Below are 20901 nucleotides of genomic sequence, written 5' to 3'. Positions count from 1 at the left end.
CAAGCCCCAGCACATAGTAGAGCTTGGTGACATTGGCACGTTTGTTCTCCGTCGTTAGTTAAGCATCAGAATGTGGCGCCATCCGTCGCATAATCGCCGTGGCTCCCTTCATGGATACTGATTTATACTCATCCTTAAACTTTGTTTTAAAGCCTTATTGCTTCCCAGAAGTGTGTCATTATGGGTTCCCTTCCTCAGTGTCTGTCTGTCTGACTCCCTCACTAGATGTCCATCCCGCAGGGCGGGTACCTCGTCTGCTTGTGCACTGCTGTGCCCCGGCACCCAGGAAGGTGCCCGGCGTCCGGTGGGAGAGCAGTCCGTAGGTGCTGAGCGAATCCACAGGCAAGAGCCGCATTTCCTCCATGCCAGGCCCTGCACTAAGCACTTGAGGTCCTCCGTATGTGAGGCTTAGAGCTCCTGGGGAAGTCACTGTCTCCCTTGTCCTCGCCTAGCCCTGTGGCTGGGCAAGCCACCAGCCTTCTCCGAGGCGCTCTCTGCATCTGTAAAACAGGCAGAAGGCCTTTGTCACCGTCACTCTGACGCACGTCCTAATTCAGCAACGTCAGGTGACGTGGATGGTCTCTGGCTCAGCCCTGAGCACCAGCTGCATGCCAGCCACCGAGCTGGGGCGGCCAAGATGGGCCCAACACATACCGCTTCCCCAGGAGCTCCCGGGCTGCTAGGAGGACGGGTAGGGCTGTTTGGGGGCAGCTGAGATGTCACAGTAATACAAGTGGGCCCTGGGTGCAGAATGTTCTGGAGCACAGTGAGGGGAGGCTTTGCAGAGATGGCGCGCCCTGGTCGGAAGGTAGAGCGCTGCCCCTGCCCGCCCCCAGTGTCCCCTGGGTGCCCGGGCCTAGGTTCTGGTGTTGAGAGCATCCCAGACAGACTGTGCCCAACCGGCCCTGCCTCTTGCGGGGCTGCTGTCCAGGGTCCTGCCGCCCCTCACACAAAGGAGGCCTCAGAGCTGGGAGGCAGGAGTTAGTAGTTGTAGCAAATAGATCGGATTGGGGGCCAAGAAGTTGTGCGCGCCTGTGCTGATTGCAAACCCCGCCGAGTCCTGTGTCGTCGGGCGGATCTCCACAGAACTCATCTCCCGAGCCTCCCTTTGCCCTTTTTTGTTCCTTTTCTTACCTGTGTCACATACAGGGTCCCCTCCCTGGTCCCCGAGCTGTTCCTTTTCACCTGCCCCTCCCCCACGCCCCCCCCCCTCCCCGCACACGGTTCCTGAAGCTTCCCCAGCTCATCCCCATTGCCAGGGCCTCAGCCGGCCCCCACGCCCTGGATTTTCTCAGGCTCCGCAGGAAGGCGAGCAGGAGGGGAGTGGACAGAGGGTTTTTTTGTTCACCAGCCCCCCCCCCTTTCTTTTAGGCAAAGCCCTCCATTCCCTGTACCGTTCTCGAGGGAGGGGGACAGTGTGTTTTATCTCCCCACCACCAAGACCCTCACCTCCAGATAAAGGGCTCCAAGTCGGGGGAGGTCCTGAAAAGCTGCTTGCAACTGATAACAGTCTCTGCTGTCAGCCTTCCGCGCGAGCACCGGAAAGGGGAGGGAGCGACCGTAAATTCTGCGGCCTGATTATAATAAAGCCCCATGTGGTGATGCGTGACTGGATTTTATTGTGCCAACTACAGATGGACGCGTATTCCCCCCTGCCTCCCCCAGCCCCTCCAGCCCACCGTGCTTTCTGAGCCTTCCTCGCACCCTCACCCCTTCCCCCGCGCCCCGCCCCTGCCCCTATCCTGCTCTTCTGCCCACTCTTCCTGGTTCCTGGCGATGTCGTTGGCAAACATCTGTTCGTTTTGTGATACGTCCTTTTTCCTTGCTAGTTTTCTGTCATCACCCCACTTGAGGCCAGGGGCAGAAGCGCTTTTCTTTCTTTTCTTTTTCTTTATTTATTTTCTTTATTTTATTTTTGGCTGCGTTAGGTCTTCGTCGGTGCACACGGGCTTTCTCTAGCTGCGGCGAGCGGGGCTACCCTTCGTTGTGGTGCGTGGGCTTCTCATGGCGGTGGCTTCTCTTGTCGCAGAGCACGGGCTCTAGGCGCTTGGGCTTCAGTGGTTGCGGCTCGCGGGCTCTAGGTGAACAGGCTTCAGTAGTTGTGGCACACAGGCTCAGTAGTTGTGGCTCGCGGGCTCTAGAGCGCAGGCTCAGTAGTTATGGCACACGGGCTTAGTTGCTTCGCAGCACGTGGGATCTTCCCAGACCAGGGCTTGAACCCATGTCCCCTGCATTGGCAGGCGGATTCTTAACCGCTGTGCCACCAGGGAAGCCTGGCAGAAAAGCACTTTTAACAGTGACCTTTGGCTTCGTCCTTGGCCTTTGGCCGTTTCCACACCTCTCTGGACATGGGCATGGGTCATAGCAGGGCCTGGCTACTTGAGCGGGGCAGAAGCTCTTCCCAGGGATGTGGCCGACAGAGACACAGTCCCCTGCACTCAGACCTGTGGCGCTGGCTGTTCTTCTCAAAAGCCTGCAGCCGGCTGGCCTGCCTCTTCCAGCAATGGGCCTGCAGAGGTAGGGATTCCTGACATTTTCCCCTGGCCCAGACACTGTTTTATCTGGGTTTCTGTGCGTTAATTCTCATAATTGTCTTGCAAGTGGACCCTGTGATTGTCTTTCTCCTTTTTTGAATGGAAAGAAGGAAGCATAGGGAGGTTGAGTGACTTATGCAGAGTCACACATCTAGAAAGAGCTGGGCTGTGCCCAGAGCCACCAGCTCCCAGGTCTGTGCTCTTAGCGGTGACCCCACAGCTCCTGTGGGTCACACTAAGTGCCATTTGTGTAGCAAATCATCATCCACCAGTATTTTTGGAGCATCTGCTCTGAGGGATGCAGAGGTTACTGAGTCAGATGTGGTCCCATCCTCAGAGAGCTCCCCTTGTAGTTGGAGGACACAGAGAAGTGAACCGATAACGTGATTTCAGAAAGGGGTAAGGCCTCTGAAGGAAAGGCACCCAGGGGACTCTGATGGCAAGTGGCCAGGCCTGTGCTGGGGACAACTGCACAGGAGGAGCTCTGAGGGGAGGACGTTTGAGCTGAGACCTGGCAAGAAGCCAGGCCTGGGAAAACGGGATGAGCAGAACAGGCAGTGGAGACAGATGGCAAGTGCAAAGGCCCTTTGGCAGGGATGGGTTTGGGCAGAGGCTCAGAGGTCAGAATAGAGGCTGGTGCAGCTGGGATGGAGACGGGGAGGAGACAGAATGGGAGAAGCTGGCAGGCCAGGGACAGGTGCCGACAGGAGACCAGTGAGGAGAACACGCGGTCATCCAGACAAGAGGCAACGGTGCCCTGGACCAGGACCCAGCGTGCGGATGGAGTAGCAGACGTTCGAATTTCCAAAGAAGCCAGCAGAGAAAAGGGGAGAGAGAGGGAGGGAAGCAGGGAGGGAGGGAGGGAGAGGGGGGGAGAGAGAGAGAGAGAGAAAGAGAGAGAGAGAGAGAGAGAGAGAGAGAGAGAGAGAGTGTGTGTGTGTAGCTCCAGCCATCAGAGAAAAGGGGAGTCTGTGTGTGTGTGTAGCTCCAGTTTCCAGGTGATGCTAAGGCAGCGTGGGTAAGCCAGTCACCCAGGGCGCACAGCTAGCGAGTGGTATCACCGGGGCCCTGACCAAGACCGCTCTCATTTCTAAGGCCGTGCGCTTTCACAGCTCTGCGCTGCCTCCTGACTGTGGTCTGTGGGCCGCCTTCTCGTTTTCTTCAGGCCCCCTGTTTTCAACAGGTCTCAAGACTGGGATGCCCTTGTCTTGTTAGCTCTCCCAGCATCCCAGGGGGAGTCGCAGATTGGGGGAGGTGGTGGCTGGGTACACAGAGGTTTGGGGAAACAACGGACATCTCGGTGCTGTTGGAGCAAAGCCAGGCTGCCCTTTAGTCGTGTCTTCTATTTCACGCTGGATGTTCTCCCCGTTGTTGGGGGTCAGGGGCGTTGGCTGACTTGACAGAAGTGGGAGGAGCCAGGCCAGCTGCACACCGGGGAAGGTGATAGGTCCTGCCGTCCTTGCAGTCCCCTCTTGTTCCCCCTGGGCTGGGGCTGAGGGCAGCTCACCCACCGGGGAAGGGATCTGTCTGTTCCTGGGGTGCCAACCCTCACTGCAAGCTCATCTCAGCTCTGTCTCGAAATCCAAACATCACACTTGCTGGGCAGGGGCCTGTGACCTTTGAAATAAGTGCTTTGAAGCCTACCAGCCCTTGCTCCTGGGACAGGGAGGCAGGAAGGAGTGGACTCTGGCCCTGCTCACAGCCCCTGGGCTCCCCGGGGCTGTTGCCCTTCTGAGGCTTCAAATCCCTGGAACGCCACGCTGGGAAGTGGCTGGATTCCAGCCCTTGGGAGAGGCAGAGCCAAGGGCCGCTGGGCTTCGCCAGGCTGGAAGTGGGCAGCGGGGCACCAAGGCCCATGAGCTGGTTTAAATCCGCCTGTTGACCGCTGCCTGGTACAGAAGCCACATGCCGCTGAGTTCGTCGCCAAGAGTTTTAAAATGTGGGTTTGCCCACGAAAAGCTGCATTTTCAGCTTCTCGTGAAAGCTCTGAACACGTGACCACGCTTGGGTTGATCTGCCCCCGTGACAGCAACTGGCCGGTGCCGTGAACGGGCTGCCCCGTAAACCGGCACGGCGCCCTCCCAGTCAGCATCACCTCCACCATTCTTTGCTCTACAAAAAAAATTCTTTCAGTCTCCCATGAACCTCTCTCCCAACCTGAAGATGCCTGAGGTTTAGAGTTCAGAGGCCGCGAACTCCAGAACTTTCTGTGGCCCACCGGTTTGCTGAGATGCAGCTGCTATGGGGGGCGGTGAGGTAGCGCCCTCGCAGGCCCAGCCCGGGCCCCGCACGCAGTGGGGCGTCTGGCCTTCCTTCCTCTCGGCTTTTATCTCCGAGGCGTCAGACGTGAGGCGAGCCAGTGGCGTGGGTGTCCTTCGCAGCTGAGGGCCGTGGTCTTCCTTTCCGTTGAAGTTCTCATTCAGGACCTGGAGTCCTCGCCAGTCTGCTTAGCTTTGCTTCCCCGTCATTAGTAATACTTTTTCAACCCTGCTTTGCTTTGAACGTGGGGTTTTGAGGACAAGTGGCCACACTGCAGAGTCCCCTGTTGGGTAAGTTGCGTTAGTTTCCCGGGTGGGGGAAGGCGCCTTTATGTAGATTTCTTCTTTTTTGTCCCGGAGCAGAGTCTGGATTCTGGGTTCACCTCCGGGGGAGTGTGAAGGGCGAAGGCTGCGCGTTCAACTGACATGAAACGGGCAACATCCACACTGTCGCTCTTTCCATTAGGGCTTGAAAGGGTTGTTTTATGACAAAGCGGTTGAAGTTCAGTGAGGACTGGCCGGCAGTACGCTTGCATCAGAGAGGCCCGGGGCGATGGAGAGGGCTCTCGTGCTCGGCCTGAGAGCGTGGGGGACGGGTTTGAAGCCCCAGAGGCTCCCTTGGCCTTGAACTACTTGCACGCAAGTGGGCACGAGAGAATGGAACGTCCCCGTCCGCTCCAGGTTGGCGCGTGCAGGGCTCAGACCTGAGCGGAGGGACGGGGCCACATGCTCAGAACCGTGAGGGTGGGAGCGGGCGGGCATCTTGGAGAATGGCTGAGATGGGGTTTGATTTCCCCGGCGGGATATGGGAGGAGCTTCCGGAGCTTGAACGTGGGGGGCAAGATGATTGTCCCCAGGCCCCGATCATGGGAAAAACTGGGGAGGTTGACCCAAACGGAACACATTTTTCCAGCAGCGGAACTTCTCATAGAGGTCACGACGCCACCTCCAACCTTGTGAGGCTTCCGGCACCCTCGGGTGACACCCACGTTCTCCACCAGGGCTCCGTCCTGAGCTGCAGCCACACGCCCGCCCTGCTAAGTCACCACCTCACGATTGCCCTTCCCTTCCCTCCTCTTGCAGTGCTGTGCTTTCAGGGGAGGCGTGTCACAGGGGTGGGAGTGACAGGGTGGAGCCCTTTGTAATCGCAGTCTCCACAAATACCCAGGAGCACGTTAGTGTCTCTTCTTGCGTACGTGTGTAAGCTCTGGGTACAGAACGTGATTGGGGTCACGTCGTATGTTGTTTTGCACCTTCATTTTTCTCTTCATTTTTCTGTCACGAGCACCATTCCACGTCTTTAAACATTCTTCGGAAACATCATCTTTAACTACGTAGGAGTCTAGCCTTTGGTGGCAGTATAGCTCTCCAGATCTCTTGTTTATGAACATAGTGGGGTTTTGTCTTTTTTTCCGTTTTTCGCCATTGTGTGTAACTCTGCATTGAATATATTTTGTGTAGATGATAACATACTCTTATGTGTGTGCTCCCTGAAGTTATGTATATTGGGGGTTTTAAATGAACGTAACATCCCTTAGGTTCAGGGGGTATTTAGAACGTTCTGAGTTCTGCTCCCATTCTGTAATTTTTGCAGTTTTAAGTTGCGTTTTATTTTGAAAGTTAGCTAAGTGCTGGTTTTTGAGGAAAAAGAACACGTCGCTTACGTTTGCAGCTCCCAGTAATTTATTTTGAGGTTCCGAGTATGGGTTATAGAATGTGGGTCAGTCTGAGCTAAGGCTCCTGGGTTTTGGTCTGTGCTTCATACTCTTTTCTCTCTAAAACAGCGTCAGGAAGCGCGGCAGTCTCTCTCCTCCCTCACCCCACCCCGCAAGAGTTGCTAAAACCCAGCACAAGCTGTCCCTTCCTGACGCTGCACGCTCAGAGACAGAACCCCCTGGGTCCGGCAGGTTCTGTGCTTTAGGTCCCGGGGCTTAGGCAGATAAGGCATCATTTAACAGATTTGTTTTTTGGCGGGGGGCAGGGCATGCAGACGGCGAGACCCCAGAAGATGACAAGCTGACAGAGGGAGTAGCACACGACACTTCAGCAAAGATGGAGGAGGAAGAGGAGGAAGAGGAGGAGGAGGAGGAGGAGAGCCTTCCCGGGTGCACTCTGTTTATCAAAAATCTCCACTTCGACACAACCGAGGAGACGCTGAAGGGAGTGAGTGACCACTCGGCCCGGCGGGCGGGGGTGGGCGGGGCGGGAGACCCAGTCTGCTGATGTGGTCACTCCGTTTATCCTGCCTGGCCGTGTGTCTCGTGGCAGCGTGTAGGTTAACAGCCAACAGCCACCGCATTGACACCTCCACCGAGCTGTCCGGTAGACATCTCAGCTGGAGATCGGAGCCCTGGCCAGACCAGTCTGGGGGCTGGCAGGGGTGCCCGCATGCACTTGAAGGGGGCCTGTTGGGATGCGGTGTGAGAGCTGTAGTCAGAAAACAAAGCTCCTCCCCATACGGCGTCTGCAGGGGTCACCACCCAAAAGTAAGCGCCAGCACACCCTCCTGGCCTGGTGGGAACATGCGGAAGACACAGCACCGAGTGAGCCTGGAGCAGGGGCAGTCCTGCCTGGAGCCCCTGATGGGCTGAGAGTTTTGCATTCATAGGAAGGGGGCGGAGGGGAGGAGGATGGGGAACTCCAAGTACGCTTTGGGGAAATGCCAAATGATAGGCGCTGGGGGGCTTCTAGAAGGACCCGGGCCAGAGATCTGGAAATGGGGATTCTAGTGCCAAAGGACTGGGGTCTGCGAGCTCCCCCACTGGACTGAGAAGTGTCCATGGGGAGAGTCTCCATTTCTGTAGACTGGGTTTGGCACAGAATAAATGCTCGATGCCTTTTTTTTTCCTCTAATGCATGAATTGATGATTTAGCAGCCTGACAGCCATGAACTGGTTCTGGAAAGGAGGAAGGCCATAAGGATTGAACTGATCGGTTTCTGCAAATTCTTTTGAGCTCTGAAATCCTAGAGCTGGATTCAAGAGGGGAGACGGGGTCCACTGAGTCCTAGAGGCAGGAAGGCGGTGGATGGGTGGAAAGGAGGCCAGCCTCCATTGGGCGGGAAAGCCCAGGGTGTCAAGGTGAAGCGGGAGGTCAGAGCCTGCGCCCTGGGACCCTCTGGCTAAATCTCTGATGTGACTGTCACTTGCCAGTTAGAAAAGCCACCAAGGCAGCAGAGGTGCCTGGCAAAAGCAGCAGCATTTTAAGGGCAGAGGTTCGCCCTCTGGGGCAATGGGAAACCCACCCTTGGACTTTTCCTGGGCTACTTCCTGAATCCGTTTTGGTCTGGTTTGAGTTTGCTTTTACAAACAGGCACACACTAGTAGTGTCCAAAGGCTAGACAGCTTTGAAGAGGTCAAGCCAGCTTGCAGAGGGTTTGTTTTTTATTTCTGCTGTGCTGGCCCCCCTGTATCTGGTATGGGGATGTCGTCAACGGGAACCATTTTTTTCCTGGAGGATGTGCCCAAGCTTCAGCCTAAGAGCATCCTTGGAGTTAAAGAACTCTGGAGCTGGAAGGTACAGCCAAAATGATCTAGTCCAGGTTCTTCATATTACAGATGTGGAGACTGAGGTTCAGAGAGGTCGGTTCACTGACCTAGGGTCACACAGCCCGTTCGAGGCACTGTGGGAGCAGCGTCCAGCTCGCAGGGCTCCTGTTAGCAGCATCCCGAGTGGAGAGTTGTGCTTAAGGGTCAGTCTGCCTGGACTTGGGTCCCAGCCTCTCTCCTTACTAACAGTGTGACCCTGGGCTGGTCCTTTAGCCTTTCTGTGCCTCGGTTTTCCCATCTGTAAAAAGGGGGTGTTAATAGAATCTTCTGTGGAGCTGTTTGGAAGATCTGATTAGAATGAATGAGATAATTCAAGCACAGTGTTTGACAGTCGGAGTAAGAGTCAGTGAATGTGAGCTGCAGGCGGTTCTTGTTTGCTGCTCCGGATCCCCCTCCCCTTTGCTTCCCCTCCCCTCTGTCGGTGAACAGTGACCCGCACAGCCTCTCCCTGGGCCCTGCGTGTGCTGTGGAAGACACCACAGTGGACCAGAAGGACAGGCGTTCGCACTGGTCAGTTCTCAAATTCTAGCAAGAGAGTCAAAAAAAAGTAAAGGGAAAAATAGAGCAGAATGTGATTTTTGAGAGTTTTGAACATGAATTGGCGTTAGGTGCAGGGGCAGTGAGAGGGTCAGGACTGGGGTCGGTGGACTCCAAGCTTCTAAATGTAGGCCCAGCTTCCCCACCGCGTGACCCTCGGTGATTCCCTGGACTGTTCAGTGTCCCAGGTCCTTCTCGGACACTGGGAGCCAGGACCCAGCCCAGCGGCCCTTACGGGGAACCCTGAGGGACCGTTCAAGCTACTTAAAGGAGGCCATGATCCAGTGCCTCCAGATATTTTGGGGACCCCCGAGATGATATTAGGGCAAATTTGGGGAGCCTAGTGTCTGACCAGGAACCCCACCTGCATGGTATTGAGAACCTGGGCTCTGGTGCCTGGATCCAAATCTCAGCTCCGGGGCTTCCCAGCTCTGTGACCCTGAGTGCATCTCCAACCCCTTGGAGCCTCAGTTTTGTCACCTGAAAAATGTGGGTAGTAACACCTACCTGGTAGAAGCAGTGCAGGGGCTGGATGAGTCCCTGCAGGCAGAGGGCCTGGGCCCGGCCACGGAAGCCATCCAGGCCTTAGCTGTGTTCTTACTCTTGCCTGCTCCATGCCTGCAGCTGCCTGGTCCCCTCTGTCTTTGAAGACACGCCTACACCAGGTTGTGGGATTAGCCCAGAAATTCTGATAATACATGTCAACATTTTCTTCCAGGTGTTTTCCAAAGCGGGTGTGGTGAAGAGCTGCTCCATTTCCAAGAAGAAGAACAAAGCAGGTATTTCACAGGAGGTCTTGGTCAGAAAGGACCAATTCTGAAAGAAACAGTGTCGCTCTGGGTAGGGGTAAGGGTACCTCTCTCTTGCTTATTCTGAGGGCCTGCTTTCATTCTGAAGCATTGGCAGCCCCGCACTCTCTCGCTTGGCTCGTCTAAAATGGTCCTTCTTTCTGGGTCCCCGGAGACTCCTGGTTTCCGGTGGGAGCAGCCATGCGCGTCGGATTCTTCTGAATCTAGACCCTTTGCCGCCCTGGACCGTCGGGTGGTTTCAGAGCAGTGCGATCAGAGGGCTGGCAGGGTTGGCCCTGTTCCGTGCGGAAGCCTCTCCCTGCCGCCAGCGTCTCCGCTCTGGAAGTCTCCCAGGGAAGAGCAAGAACAGACCCGTCCTGGGCTTTCCCTCTTCCTTCCCAAGAGAAATGACCCAGATGTAGAACATCCGGAGCCCGCCACTGAGTCATCAGCCACGCGCCTCACTGGCCCCCGGGTGCCTGGGCCACGCACACCCCACCCTCGTCTCTCCTGTCAGCCTCAGGCGCTGCCCTGAGTCCCTCGGCGTCTCTCTGTTTCTTCTCCAGCCCTGGCTTCCTGCAGGTGATAGACAGGCCATTGTTCCTTGCTTTCTCACAGCTGTGCGGTCCCCATCCCTTCAATCTGGCAGGGTTTGTAGGGATGCCACATGGGCCGGCTCATGGCTGTGTCCTGAGAGACTAAATGAGCTAGTGGTTACAGCACAGAGCAACAAGGGGTCTGGTAGAGGGGGCCCTGGCTGGACAGAAGCCCAGGCCAGGGGTCTCCACGTCAGACCACGACTTGGAGGATAGGGAGGCAGAGCAGTCAGCTGGTGGGAGCGGGGTGGGTGACGGAGGCGGGAGAGGGTGTGGTAGCAGGTCGGGAATGTATTGAAGAGGCAGAAGATGCACCTAGAAGGGTAGGCTGCTTCCGGATCACAGAATGGCTTTCTGCCGGGCACAGGAGTCTGGGCTTTTTGCCAGAGGAGCCTTGGAGTGTCTGAAGCAGACGGGTGGCATAGAATTTGGGGAGTTCCTTGTATTCGTTTGCCAGGGGTGCCAAGATAAAGCACCACAAACTAGGTGGCTTCCACCGCAGAAGCTGATTACCCCACAGTTCTGGGAGCCAGAAGTCCAGGATCAAGGTGTGGGCAGGGTTGGTTCGTTCTGAGTGCTTGTGAGGGAAGGATCTGTTCCAGCCTCTCTCCTTGGCCTGTAAGTGATTGTCTTCATGTTCACGTGGCATTCTCCTGTGTACGCCTGTCCTGTGTTCAGAGTTCACCACCACCCCTTTTCTTTTTTATAAGGATACCGATCGTACTGGATTAGCGCTTAACCTCATGACCTCATTTTCACCTTGATTACCTCTGTAAAGGATCTGTCTCCAAATACGGTCACATTCTGAGCTGTGAGTGTTGGGACCTTAACACACACTGAGGGGCCGGGCACAGTTCCAACCATAACATCCCTGTTCACCAGGAACCGCAGATGTAGTTTGGGCTACAGGGAAAGGCAGCTAAGCACCGAGTGAGTGACACGAAGGCTCAGTTTGGGGGTGCTGGGGACGGGGTTCAGGAAAACAGGTGACCCCTGAAGTCTGGGGGGGTGGTGAGACAGGCTGGCAGAGGGGTCGCCAGCTCCACCCAGGGCTGGCCCTGCAGCTTGTAGTGTCACCGTGCCCCTCTCTGCGATCGGACGCTCTGTGGAGCCTGCCTCTCGGCCCTCGGGCGCACTCTTCAACATGCTTTAGAACAGTTATCTGATCTTTCAGTGTCGTGAGCAGCTCTTGAAAGCTACACTGTCTTTTTTAAGAGCCTGTATTTGAGAGCCCTGCTCTCTGGGGCTCATCCGCCTCAGCTTGGGGGAAATCTAGACGGTGTCTGTTATCAGCGAGGGTCTCAGCAGGAACCAGAAAGCACGCTCAGCTGGGGTTGTCAAGGAGATGTTTGTAGTGAAGGGGCCAAGTGCCCAGGTGTGGGCTGGGCTGAGGGGACCCACAGGGGAATGTCGAGGCAGTGGATCATGTGGGAGAACGCCCCTCCCCTGCGGAGCCCAGAGGCTGTGGGGAGGGAGTGGTGGGACCAGAGCCACAGAAGAAGGGCCACCAGCAGAGCCAAGGGTGTAGGTTGGACACTGGCGCTGCCAGAACCACGCCAAAGCGGGGAGGCGATGGGGTGTGTGGAAAGAACCGGGGCCCCAACTCTCCCTCCTCCACCCGCCTATGTCAAATCGGAGCTTCCCATTGGGTAAACCGAGCAGGAAACCAGAAGGCCGGCGAGCCCAAGTCGTGCTGTCTATGGACATCAGCGTTCCAGGGCAGGAGAAGGGCAGGGTGGATCTGCACAGCGTCAGTGAGTCGGCAGTGAACTTGACTCTCTGTAGTTGCCTTTAACACCATGTTAATGAGCTTTTAAAATATCCTGTGGGCACAGACCCTCCAGCCTTGGCCCTCAGAACAGAGTTTTCACGTATCCACTGGAAAACAAATAACTGAAAGTCACCACGGGGTGGCGCTACCCACCAGCCAGCAGTTCTGTTTGAACCTCCTTCCTGTCGCCCGCAGAGCCAGGTCTGGGCTGTTTGTGGAAGTTCTTCCTGCTTTGGGCCCTCGTTTTATAACACGTAGTTGTGAGTAGAAACGCAAACAAGCAGGGGCACAGCCTCACAAACAATACAGACAACGATGAGGACTGCTGGGTCAACAGTGGTGAACTCCGCGCCTCATTTGGGCCCATGAGCCTTGAGCCGACCCTGTTTGAGTTCAACTGTGAAAAAAATAGAGAGTAAAAGTAGTAAGTCAGCATGAACCGCGGGGGCGGAGGCATGCATCACGTTTTGTGTCAAAGAGCAAAGTGTACTTAGAGACCTTATTCTGGTGTGCCCGCAGTTATACGTACTTACATTCAGGAAGCAAACTTCTCTATAAATTTTGGAGATACCCCTGGCTATTTGAACTCGTGCTACTCACGACCCAGCAATAGGAAACCAGAGGAGTTCTAATGAGGTGGTCACAACCTCCCGGTCCCAACGTTCTGTCTGAAACCCAGGAACCAGGTGTAACTGGGTGGTCAGAAATACTTTGTAAAGAGTAAGCCTTTGGCGTGCTTGACTTTGATGCACGTGTTCGTATTATGCGTTACGTATGGAAGCAGGGGACTGCCCGGGTAGAGGTTTGGCCGCTTGTCGTGGAGATGGTCATCCCTCCCTCCCAAAGGCGGAATTCTATTATGAAGTTAATTATCACGTCGATCATCTGTTAATTAATAGTCAACTGGGCCTCAGGTGGTGGCTATATAACCTCGTTGGCTGATTCTTCAAGACGACTGGTAATAAATGGCCAGCCGGGAGCTGGGATCTTTGGGGGAACAAAGGGGGTATGAAGAAATGAGAATGTCGAGGGGCCGTCCGGGGGCCCCTTGGAGCCCTTGAACTTGGTCTGGTGCACCTTCTTGGTTTCCCTCCCTGCCTGGCGCCCCGGTACGATTCCCACCTCTCTTGTCTTTCAGGAGCGCTGCTGTCCATGGGGTTTGGATTTGTGGAATACAGGAAACCGGAGCAGGCCCAGAAAGCTCTCAAACAGTTCCAGGTAAGTGGGGATTCTCAGCCGAGGTCCTCGGGGGCACGAGGCAGGTGGTGCGGTGTCCCGTCAGCCTTCTGGAATTGAGTGGGAGTGCAGGTCGGTCCACATCTTCCCAGGCCCGTTGCTTTCTCCAGTTCCCTAGGGCACTGCGGCCCACGGCCCTGAGCCTCCCTCAGCCCCGCGCGGTCACTGCAAGGCATTCCTTCAGTCTGCAACTCTTGATCCAGAGCCTGGTTTGTGCCAGACCTCAGGGAGATGGGGGAAGCAGACCTCTGAAGGAATTCGCCAAGACCAGGTCATGAGAAGTGCTCGGATGCAGATAAAGCAGACACTGTGGTGAGGGGAAGGCTACTTTAGATCGCGTGGTCAGGAGAGGCCCTCTCTGAGGACGTGACAGTTGAGCTGACACCTCATTGACAAGAAGGAGTCAGCTGCACAGGGATCTCGGAACAACACGTGCATAGGGTCTGGGGTAGGCACTCCGAGGCGGGAGTGAGCTTACTATGTTCGAGGAGCAGAAAGGGGCCGGTGTGGCAGGGACAGGGTACAGGGTGGGGGTATGTGGAGCTGGATCTTGCAGACCTTTTATGGACTGTGGAATTCAACATAGAGGCAGTGCGACCCCATCAGAGGGCTTGGAGCACTTTGGGGAAGGATCTGATTTCCGCTGCAGAACAGCCTCTCCAGCTGCTGTGTGGAGGGTGCATTACTGGAGGGCAGGTTGGAGACCGTTGAGTCCTCCAGGCACAGGTCAGGGTGGACGCAGTGAAAGTGGGGAGAAGGGGGCTGAACGCAGAGGTGTTTGGGACACAGACTTAGGTCCTACTGAGAAAGGAGTGATGCCCTCCTGCTAGGTCGAAGTGCAGGGACAGCTCAGAGCCCTGGATGGCAGGAAGGGAGCTGAGGTTACAGGGAGCAGAACAGAGCCCCAAAGTGGGCCAGGCCTCAGCTTAAGACAGTGTCCTCAGCACCTTCCCTGACACCCCACGTCCCCAGGCCCTTGGGTGGCAGGAAGGGGACAAGGAACAGTGCTTTCTCACGAGCCTCTTTCTTTCTGGAGGCCCGCTTGCTCCAGGGGGTCCAGGATCCCTTTTAAACCCTATTCAGGATGTCACGTGTCTGTATAGGCCATCCGGGCAGTGGCAGCATAAGGTGGGGTTGACCAGGGCCAGGTTTACAAGCGAGCGCGTAGCAGGCTGCACGCCTTCCCGGCTCCCATTCTCTCTGAGACGTGTGCTTGGGCCTGCACAGCTGGGCTGGGTGCCAGGTGAAAAGGGCACCCACACCGGCGGCCCACCTCCCTGTGAAGCCTGGCTTTATAGGGACCCTCCAGGTGGTGGAGTCTGTCCCAGTAGAGCTTGCTAGTCAAGCGAAAGTCCTTGGGGATTATAGGAAATGTAACTGGGCACTTAGCCGATATGATCGTTTTTGTAGAATTTTGATGACCCTCCCCTTGGCCCAGAGCAACTCCAGGGAGGGCTGGATTGGGTTTGGATGGGGTGATGGGGAGGTATGGCCTCTGGGGCCTCTGCTCTCACTTGGAAAGGCTCTCTGCTCTCCACCTCACATGCCCATGGGGCCAGGCTAGCTGTAAACTAGCGACGGGGCCAGCATCACCCAGAACAGAACCTGGGCACCTGCGCCCCTTCTAACGGGCAGCCACTTCTTGGCCTCAGCCAGTTACTGCCTGACGGGCACTTGGGCCCCAGCCATACCAGATCTTCTCTGTTTTTTTGTTTTGCTTGTTGTTTTTTCAAGAGACACTGGAAATCCAACTTTTGTCATTAGATGCCGTGTACTCATTTAACTGGATTTCAGCTCTGCACGCCCAGTGGTCTGTCATCTCTTCCGTGTAATTCAGGAGCCTGTCAGATTCTACCTTGCACACATTAGAGTTACGTTCTGTGCCTCGCTGTGTGGTACATACGGGCATATTGCCACAAAGAACTGTTTATACGAAGCTACGTGTGCTGTATCTTACGGGAGACTTAAAGGATTTTCAAGGGTAATTTTGCTAATACACCAGTTTTGCCTTAAGGGACCCGTGTTAAGAGCCTAGCTTGAGATGCATCTCTGCTGTGATTCAGAATATATTTTTTTAACAGCATACAATCCAAACCAAACTCTCTCTCTGCAAGCCAGACCAAAGGGGCTTACTTTGCCTGCAAATGCTTGTAAACAATGGAAAATTCTGTGCCCCTTGAATGGCTTAGAGGTCAAGGGCCACTCGTGGCTCCAGAGGACATGGAGGGCTGGGTCTCCGTAACCACCAGCTGCTGCCCGGGCTCAGTGGAAACCACTTCCAGGAAAAGCCCTTCTCTGTCCTTGACTCCAGCGGGCTTGTCTCCTGGGAACAGTCAGTGCCCCCTCGAAGTTCCCTCTCCCCTCACTCAGCCGAAGCCCACTCTGGTGAAGGACGGGGCTACGGGTGAGGGCTTCTAAGAGGACAGAGGGGCAGGCTGTGTTGTCTCATCCCTCAGGGTCACGTCATGGACGGCCACAAGCTGGAAGTGAGGATCTCAGAACGAGCCACCAAGTGAGTCCCCCCTGCCCCCTCTTCCTTGGATTGAGTCCGCCCCTTTTGTGCTGGTGCTGGGGCCCTTGCCCTGGAGGGTGTCTCATGGTCTTTGAACATCCTCCCCGACCCAACCCCCCCTCACCCTGAGACCCCTTCCTAATTAAGGAGGTGTCCCGCGTGCCAGCTCCGATACCCATTTCCCCGGTCAACTGGGACCGCGCCAATCCCCGGAGTAAACGCGTTAGTACACATCTATTATAACAGAAGGAACACAGGCGGGAGAAGCAAGCCGAACCCGCTTATCTTGGCCCTATAAATAAACCCAGGGAGACTTGCAAGTGGCTGGAGCCTTGGACGAACCGGAAGCAGTGAGAAAACCTAGACGTCTCTCATTATGGGGCTTGCTTTCTTGGAGCTGGACAACGGTGCCCAGAGACGGCCTCCACTTAATTTGAAAGAGATTCAGTAGATGTTAGAGATGGAGACAGACCACTGGACCCGAGGACCAGTTTCCTAAAGTAGTGGACGTCTCTTGGGGGTTTTAGTCTTGCCCTTACATCTTCACCCGTGCAGCTCCTGATTGAACTGATACACTGGCGGTGCTTTGGACAGTGCCCGGCGTGTCGCGCGCACCTGGGGTCAGCCTTATCAATGTCGTCACTGTCAGCCCCATCTGTCCTCCTCGGGTGATGAAGTGACCACGTCTAACAATCCTTGGGCTGGTTTAAGATACTCATTTGATGGTTTTCAGCAAGTCGGTCTTTTGTTGTGGTCGTCGAGCAGATTAGCTGCCAGTGAGCTGACCTGAAGCTGCCGCTGTCTCTTCCTTCTCTCTCTGTTTTTTAATGCCACCCACCTGTGAAGCCAGCCTCGGCCACCTCTGGTGGTGTCCACCCATCCCAGACCATTCCATGCTGAGCGTCCTTAGCCAGAAGAAGGCGTGGTGTGGGAGCCCCCAGAAGCTAACAGGGGTTCCTGAGCCGCGAATTAAGAGTTGGGGCGGGGGTCCGAGCTTTGTGCCCTGCAGCTTTGGGTTCTAATCCAGGGGCTGTGTGACCTTGGGCAGGTGATCTTGCCCGTAAAGTAGAATGTGGAAACGGGAGGTTGTGCGTGAAGCATCTAGCACATGCCCAGCGCGTGATCACTCAGCCAGTGGTGCTGGTCTTTCTTCTCAGTCCCCTGACTCCAGGGAGTCAGGCTGAAGTCACCTTGCAGGCTCTCAGTTCCTAGGCAGTGTTCGTTTAGTCTTTCTTTCATTCAACAAAAAAAATTACAGAAAGCCTACTGGGCACCAGACACTTCCCAGGAGCTGGGGAGGGAGATTCCTCGTGGGGTTCACATTCTAGGGCAGCGCTATTTGATAGAAGTTTCTGCGATGATGAAAACATCCTATAATGTCCTACATCTGCACTGCCCAGCGTGGTAGCCACTTGCCACACATGGCATTTGAGCTCTTGAAACGTGGCAACTACCACTGTGTTCGTTATCTAACGCTACATAACCAAGTATCCCAAAACTTCACAGCTTAAAAACAGCAAACATGTATTATCTCACAGTTGCTGAGGGTCAGGAATTCAGGAGCAGCTTAGCTGGGAAGTTCCATCTTGGCATCTCTTACGAGGTTGCAGTCAAGACGTCGGCCAGGGCTGCGGTCTCATCTGAAGGCTCAACTGGGGTTGATGGGTTCGCTTGCAGAATGGCACATTCACACAGCTCTTGGCAGGAGGCCACAGGCCCTCACCACGCTGGCCCCTCCCTAGGCTTGCACAAGTGTCCTTACAGCCTGGCACCTGGTTTCCCCCAGACTGAGTGATCCAAGAGAGAATAGGGAGGAAGCGGCAGTGTCTTTTATGACCTGGTCTCAGAACAGGAGAGGAGTACACAAGGGCCATGAATACCAAGAGGCAGAGACCATTGGGAACCATCTTGGAGGCTGGCTAGCCCAGCAACCGAGGAGTTGAATTTTTAATGTTGTGTCGTTTTAATATCGATTTAACTGTTAGCCACGTGCAGCTGGTGGCTGCCGTGTTGGACAGCACAGCCCTGGAGGACAGACCGTAAAGAGAAACATGCCTGACTATGTCATATGCTCTTGGCTAGTGATAAGTGCCAGGAAAATCGAGCCGGGGTGGGAGTGGGAGTGGGCTGCTATTTTAGTGGAGACAGTTAGGGAGAAGGTGACCTGGAGCAGACTTTAAGGAAGTGAGTCCTAACCGTCCTCATAATCACAGCTACCGTTTATGGAACACTTCCCCTATGCTAGGCACAGTGCAAAGTGTTCTGACACGTCTTTCATTAAATCCTCAAACAATCCGATGAGGTTGGCACACTTATTAGGCCTGTTATACAGCTGAGAGGCCAAGTAATCACTTGTCCAAGATCACACAGGTCCTAAGTGGCCGACGGGGCATTCACACCCAGATTGTCAACTCATGGCTGTGCTTGTGACCCTCCCCTGCTTCCATGGAGTGGGGGGTTTCCCTGGAAGAGCAGGGGGACAGGTTCGGGAGGGCCTTGAACCTCAGGTGGAGAGAGTTTCGTCTGACAGCCCTGAGCCACCTCCGTGGTTAGAAACCGCTCCAGGCCCCTGGATGCTGCACTTCGGGTTCGTGAGGAAACGTCTCCAACGAGACCTTGGGACCAGCCGGCGTCATTCTGGGCGCCTGCAAAGAAGAGACAGAGGAGACTGGGTTTAGGGAGAGACTGCCGCACCCCCCATCCGAGTTCTTTCCTCCAGTCCCTGCTAGTCCGCGAGCGTCTCAGATGAAGGGCGGCAGACCCCCCAGGGTAGGATGTTCCGACTGGACATCCACAGCTGCTGGGGGGAGAAGATAATTAGGCTGCGTGCCGCCCGGGGGAGCCCGCCTCCTTCCCCTTTCCTCTCGGCCGCGTCCGCGCAGAGTCCTCGAGTCCCTCACCCGAACAGAGGACAAGAGGACAAGAGCATCGGTGCTGGTGGGGGGAGGGGCCCGGTGGAGTCAGCAGAGGGCAGCAGCTGCCGAGGCCCCGAATAACCTGAAGCCTTTCCACCGACCCTCCAGGCCAGCCCTGACATCCGCTCGGAAGAAGCAAGTGCCCCGAAAGCAGACAACCTCCAAGATCCTGGTGCGGAACATCCCCTTCCAGGCTGACAGCCGTGAGATCCGCGAGCTCTTCAGGTGAGGGGCGCTGGTCCGGTCCGCGGGGCCGTCGCGTTGGAGGGAGCCTGCTGAGCCTTCGGGACCTCAGTGGTCTGCCGAAGGCCAGCGCGGTGGCCGCTCAGAGGTCATCTTCCGGCTGCCTTTGATGCGTCTCCCTTAATCTCAGACATTGCTCTCCAGACCGCTGGGCAGAAACGCGTCCAAACGGGGCAGTCGGTCTTCTTTATCCCCACCAGCGACCTGCAGGAGGGGCAGGGGCCCAGGCGGCTGACGCCCCGCTCCGCCCGGGATCTGCCTGAAATCCTGCCGCCCGAGTCATCCTTTGGTTTAAGCCAGGGGCCCACTACCTTCTCTGCCCATCTGAATCACCTGGTGACTTTTATAAATACACCTTTGCTGAGGCTCCACCCCCAGAAAGTTGCATTCGGTTGATCGGGGTGGAGCCCAGATGTTGGTGTCTGGATCAGAGCGCCCCAGGGGATTCTGATGTCCAGCCAGGGTTGGGCAGCACTGGCCTGCACTGCCGTCTGTGGAAAGCCTGCTTTGAAATGAGGGAGGATCGCCTTCCTAAATAATGCAGTCCACCAGCAGCTGCTATAGCACAGGAGCCAAAACTCGGAGATCTCTTGGGGGCCAGGCAGCAAACAGGCTGGCAGAGCAGACTGGGTGTGAACTGACGGCCTGGGGGGGGCCAGCAGTGATGCTGGGCAGGGGCACAGATGTCGCAGGACCGGTTCTTCCCGCGTTTTGAAAGAGAAACCAGCAATCTGGATTCTTCAGTTGGCAACTAACTCAGTTTCTAAAAACACTGTGTGTGGGACAAAGTCTGCCCGAGGGCCGGATATAACCCAGGGGCCACGAGTTTGCAACCCCTGTGCCAGTACGTTACACTGTTTGGTTTTGCGGATAGGTTAGGTACCCCCCAGCCCCAAGCCTTGGATGGAACGTCTTTAGAGAGAGGGCATAAGGGGGAAATGTTTATAAAGCCAGGGCACTCTGCAGGCGTGTGCTGTGTGGCCCAGAGAACAGACCCTTGTAGCTCTCGGAACCTAAGACAGATGACATTGGCCCCAACCAAGCAGATCACGGAAGCTCGGCTGCAATCTGAGTATTCTGGGGTCCTACAGCTCTGTGGCCTGCATAGGGCTGAACATTTGGGATTCTGTGTACTAGACCCTGTTTGTTTAACCTGCATTTGTCCAGTTCTGGCGTGAAGATCAGGAGAGCTAAATCCCGACTAGGATTACCAATTAGCATCTTGCCAGGTCAGCTGTGGTTGCAAAACATAAGTCCTAGATTTTGGAGACTGGAAAGTATGTATTATCTTTGTGTGAAATCTACCCTCTTCGCTCCTGCTCCGTGGTGTAAAGAATGGGGAACCACTTGAAGGGTCTGCTTTAAAAATCCCTGTCGTCCTCCCCCCCATTCTAAATCATACACTGGCACACAATTCATTAACAGACATTAGCCCAGAGCTGATGCAGAGACGGGGACCCTGTCGATGTCTTAGTAGCGGGGTCTTAGCTATGGTCCCAGGGTCCCCTGCGTGGTAGTAACAGCCTGGTAAGGTGGGGTCACCATCTGCAGGAGGCTGTTTTCCATCTCCCAGCATCTGGGGAGACGAGTCAAGAGGAGTGGGTCGCCGTCACGAGAAGGTATGTATCCCGAGCCTCGCACGGCCGCTGGTTTCAACCATGCTCCTGCTTTTTAAAGAGTCCAATTTAAGAACTGCCAGATCCAAACGGGATTGCTCTGAGCAGCACGTGTTGATCGGGAAACGGCATCCTGCCGAAATGACAGTTGCGCTTGGTTCCGCGGGCTGTTGAGGATGACACTTATCCAGGGAAACAAACGACCGCGACGGGAAGGGAAAAGCGCTTTGTCTGATCTCACGTTTTATGTTTATTTTGAGAAGATGGGGAATTAGTGTCCCCCGAACATCATTGCATGTTGTGTCTCTTCTTCCTGCCATTGTTCTGGTGGTAGTTTTCATCAACCC

General features: G+C 55.5%; 1 protein-coding gene across 2 annotated transcripts in view; it reads left to right on the top strand.

Moving 5' to 3' along the window:
- Positions 1-20901, top strand: part of RBM19 (RNA binding motif protein 19) — a 124755-nt gene that overhangs the window by 23964 nt on the left and 79890 nt on the right. For both annotated transcript variants that reach the window (XM_067014262.1, XM_067014261.1), the window contains exons 17-21: positions 6783-6955; positions 9596-9656; positions 13171-13250; positions 15725-15780; positions 18804-18920. In XM_067014262.1, the coding sequence (XP_066870363.1) occupies positions 6783-6955; positions 9596-9656; positions 13171-13250; positions 15725-15780; positions 18804-18920 (487 nt within the window). The remainder of the gene's footprint in view (positions 1-6782; positions 6956-9595; positions 9657-13170; positions 13251-15724; positions 15781-18803; positions 18921-20901) is intronic.

This window comes from Kogia breviceps, chromosome 15, assembly GCF_026419965.1.
Source record: "Kogia breviceps isolate mKogBre1 chromosome 15, mKogBre1 haplotype 1, whole genome shotgun sequence".
Lineage (NCBI taxonomy): Eukaryota > Metazoa > Chordata > Mammalia > Artiodactyla > Physeteridae > Kogia > Kogia breviceps.
The sequence above is the reverse complement of the archived record's forward strand: the minus strand, read 5'-3'. Positions and strand labels throughout refer to the sequence as shown.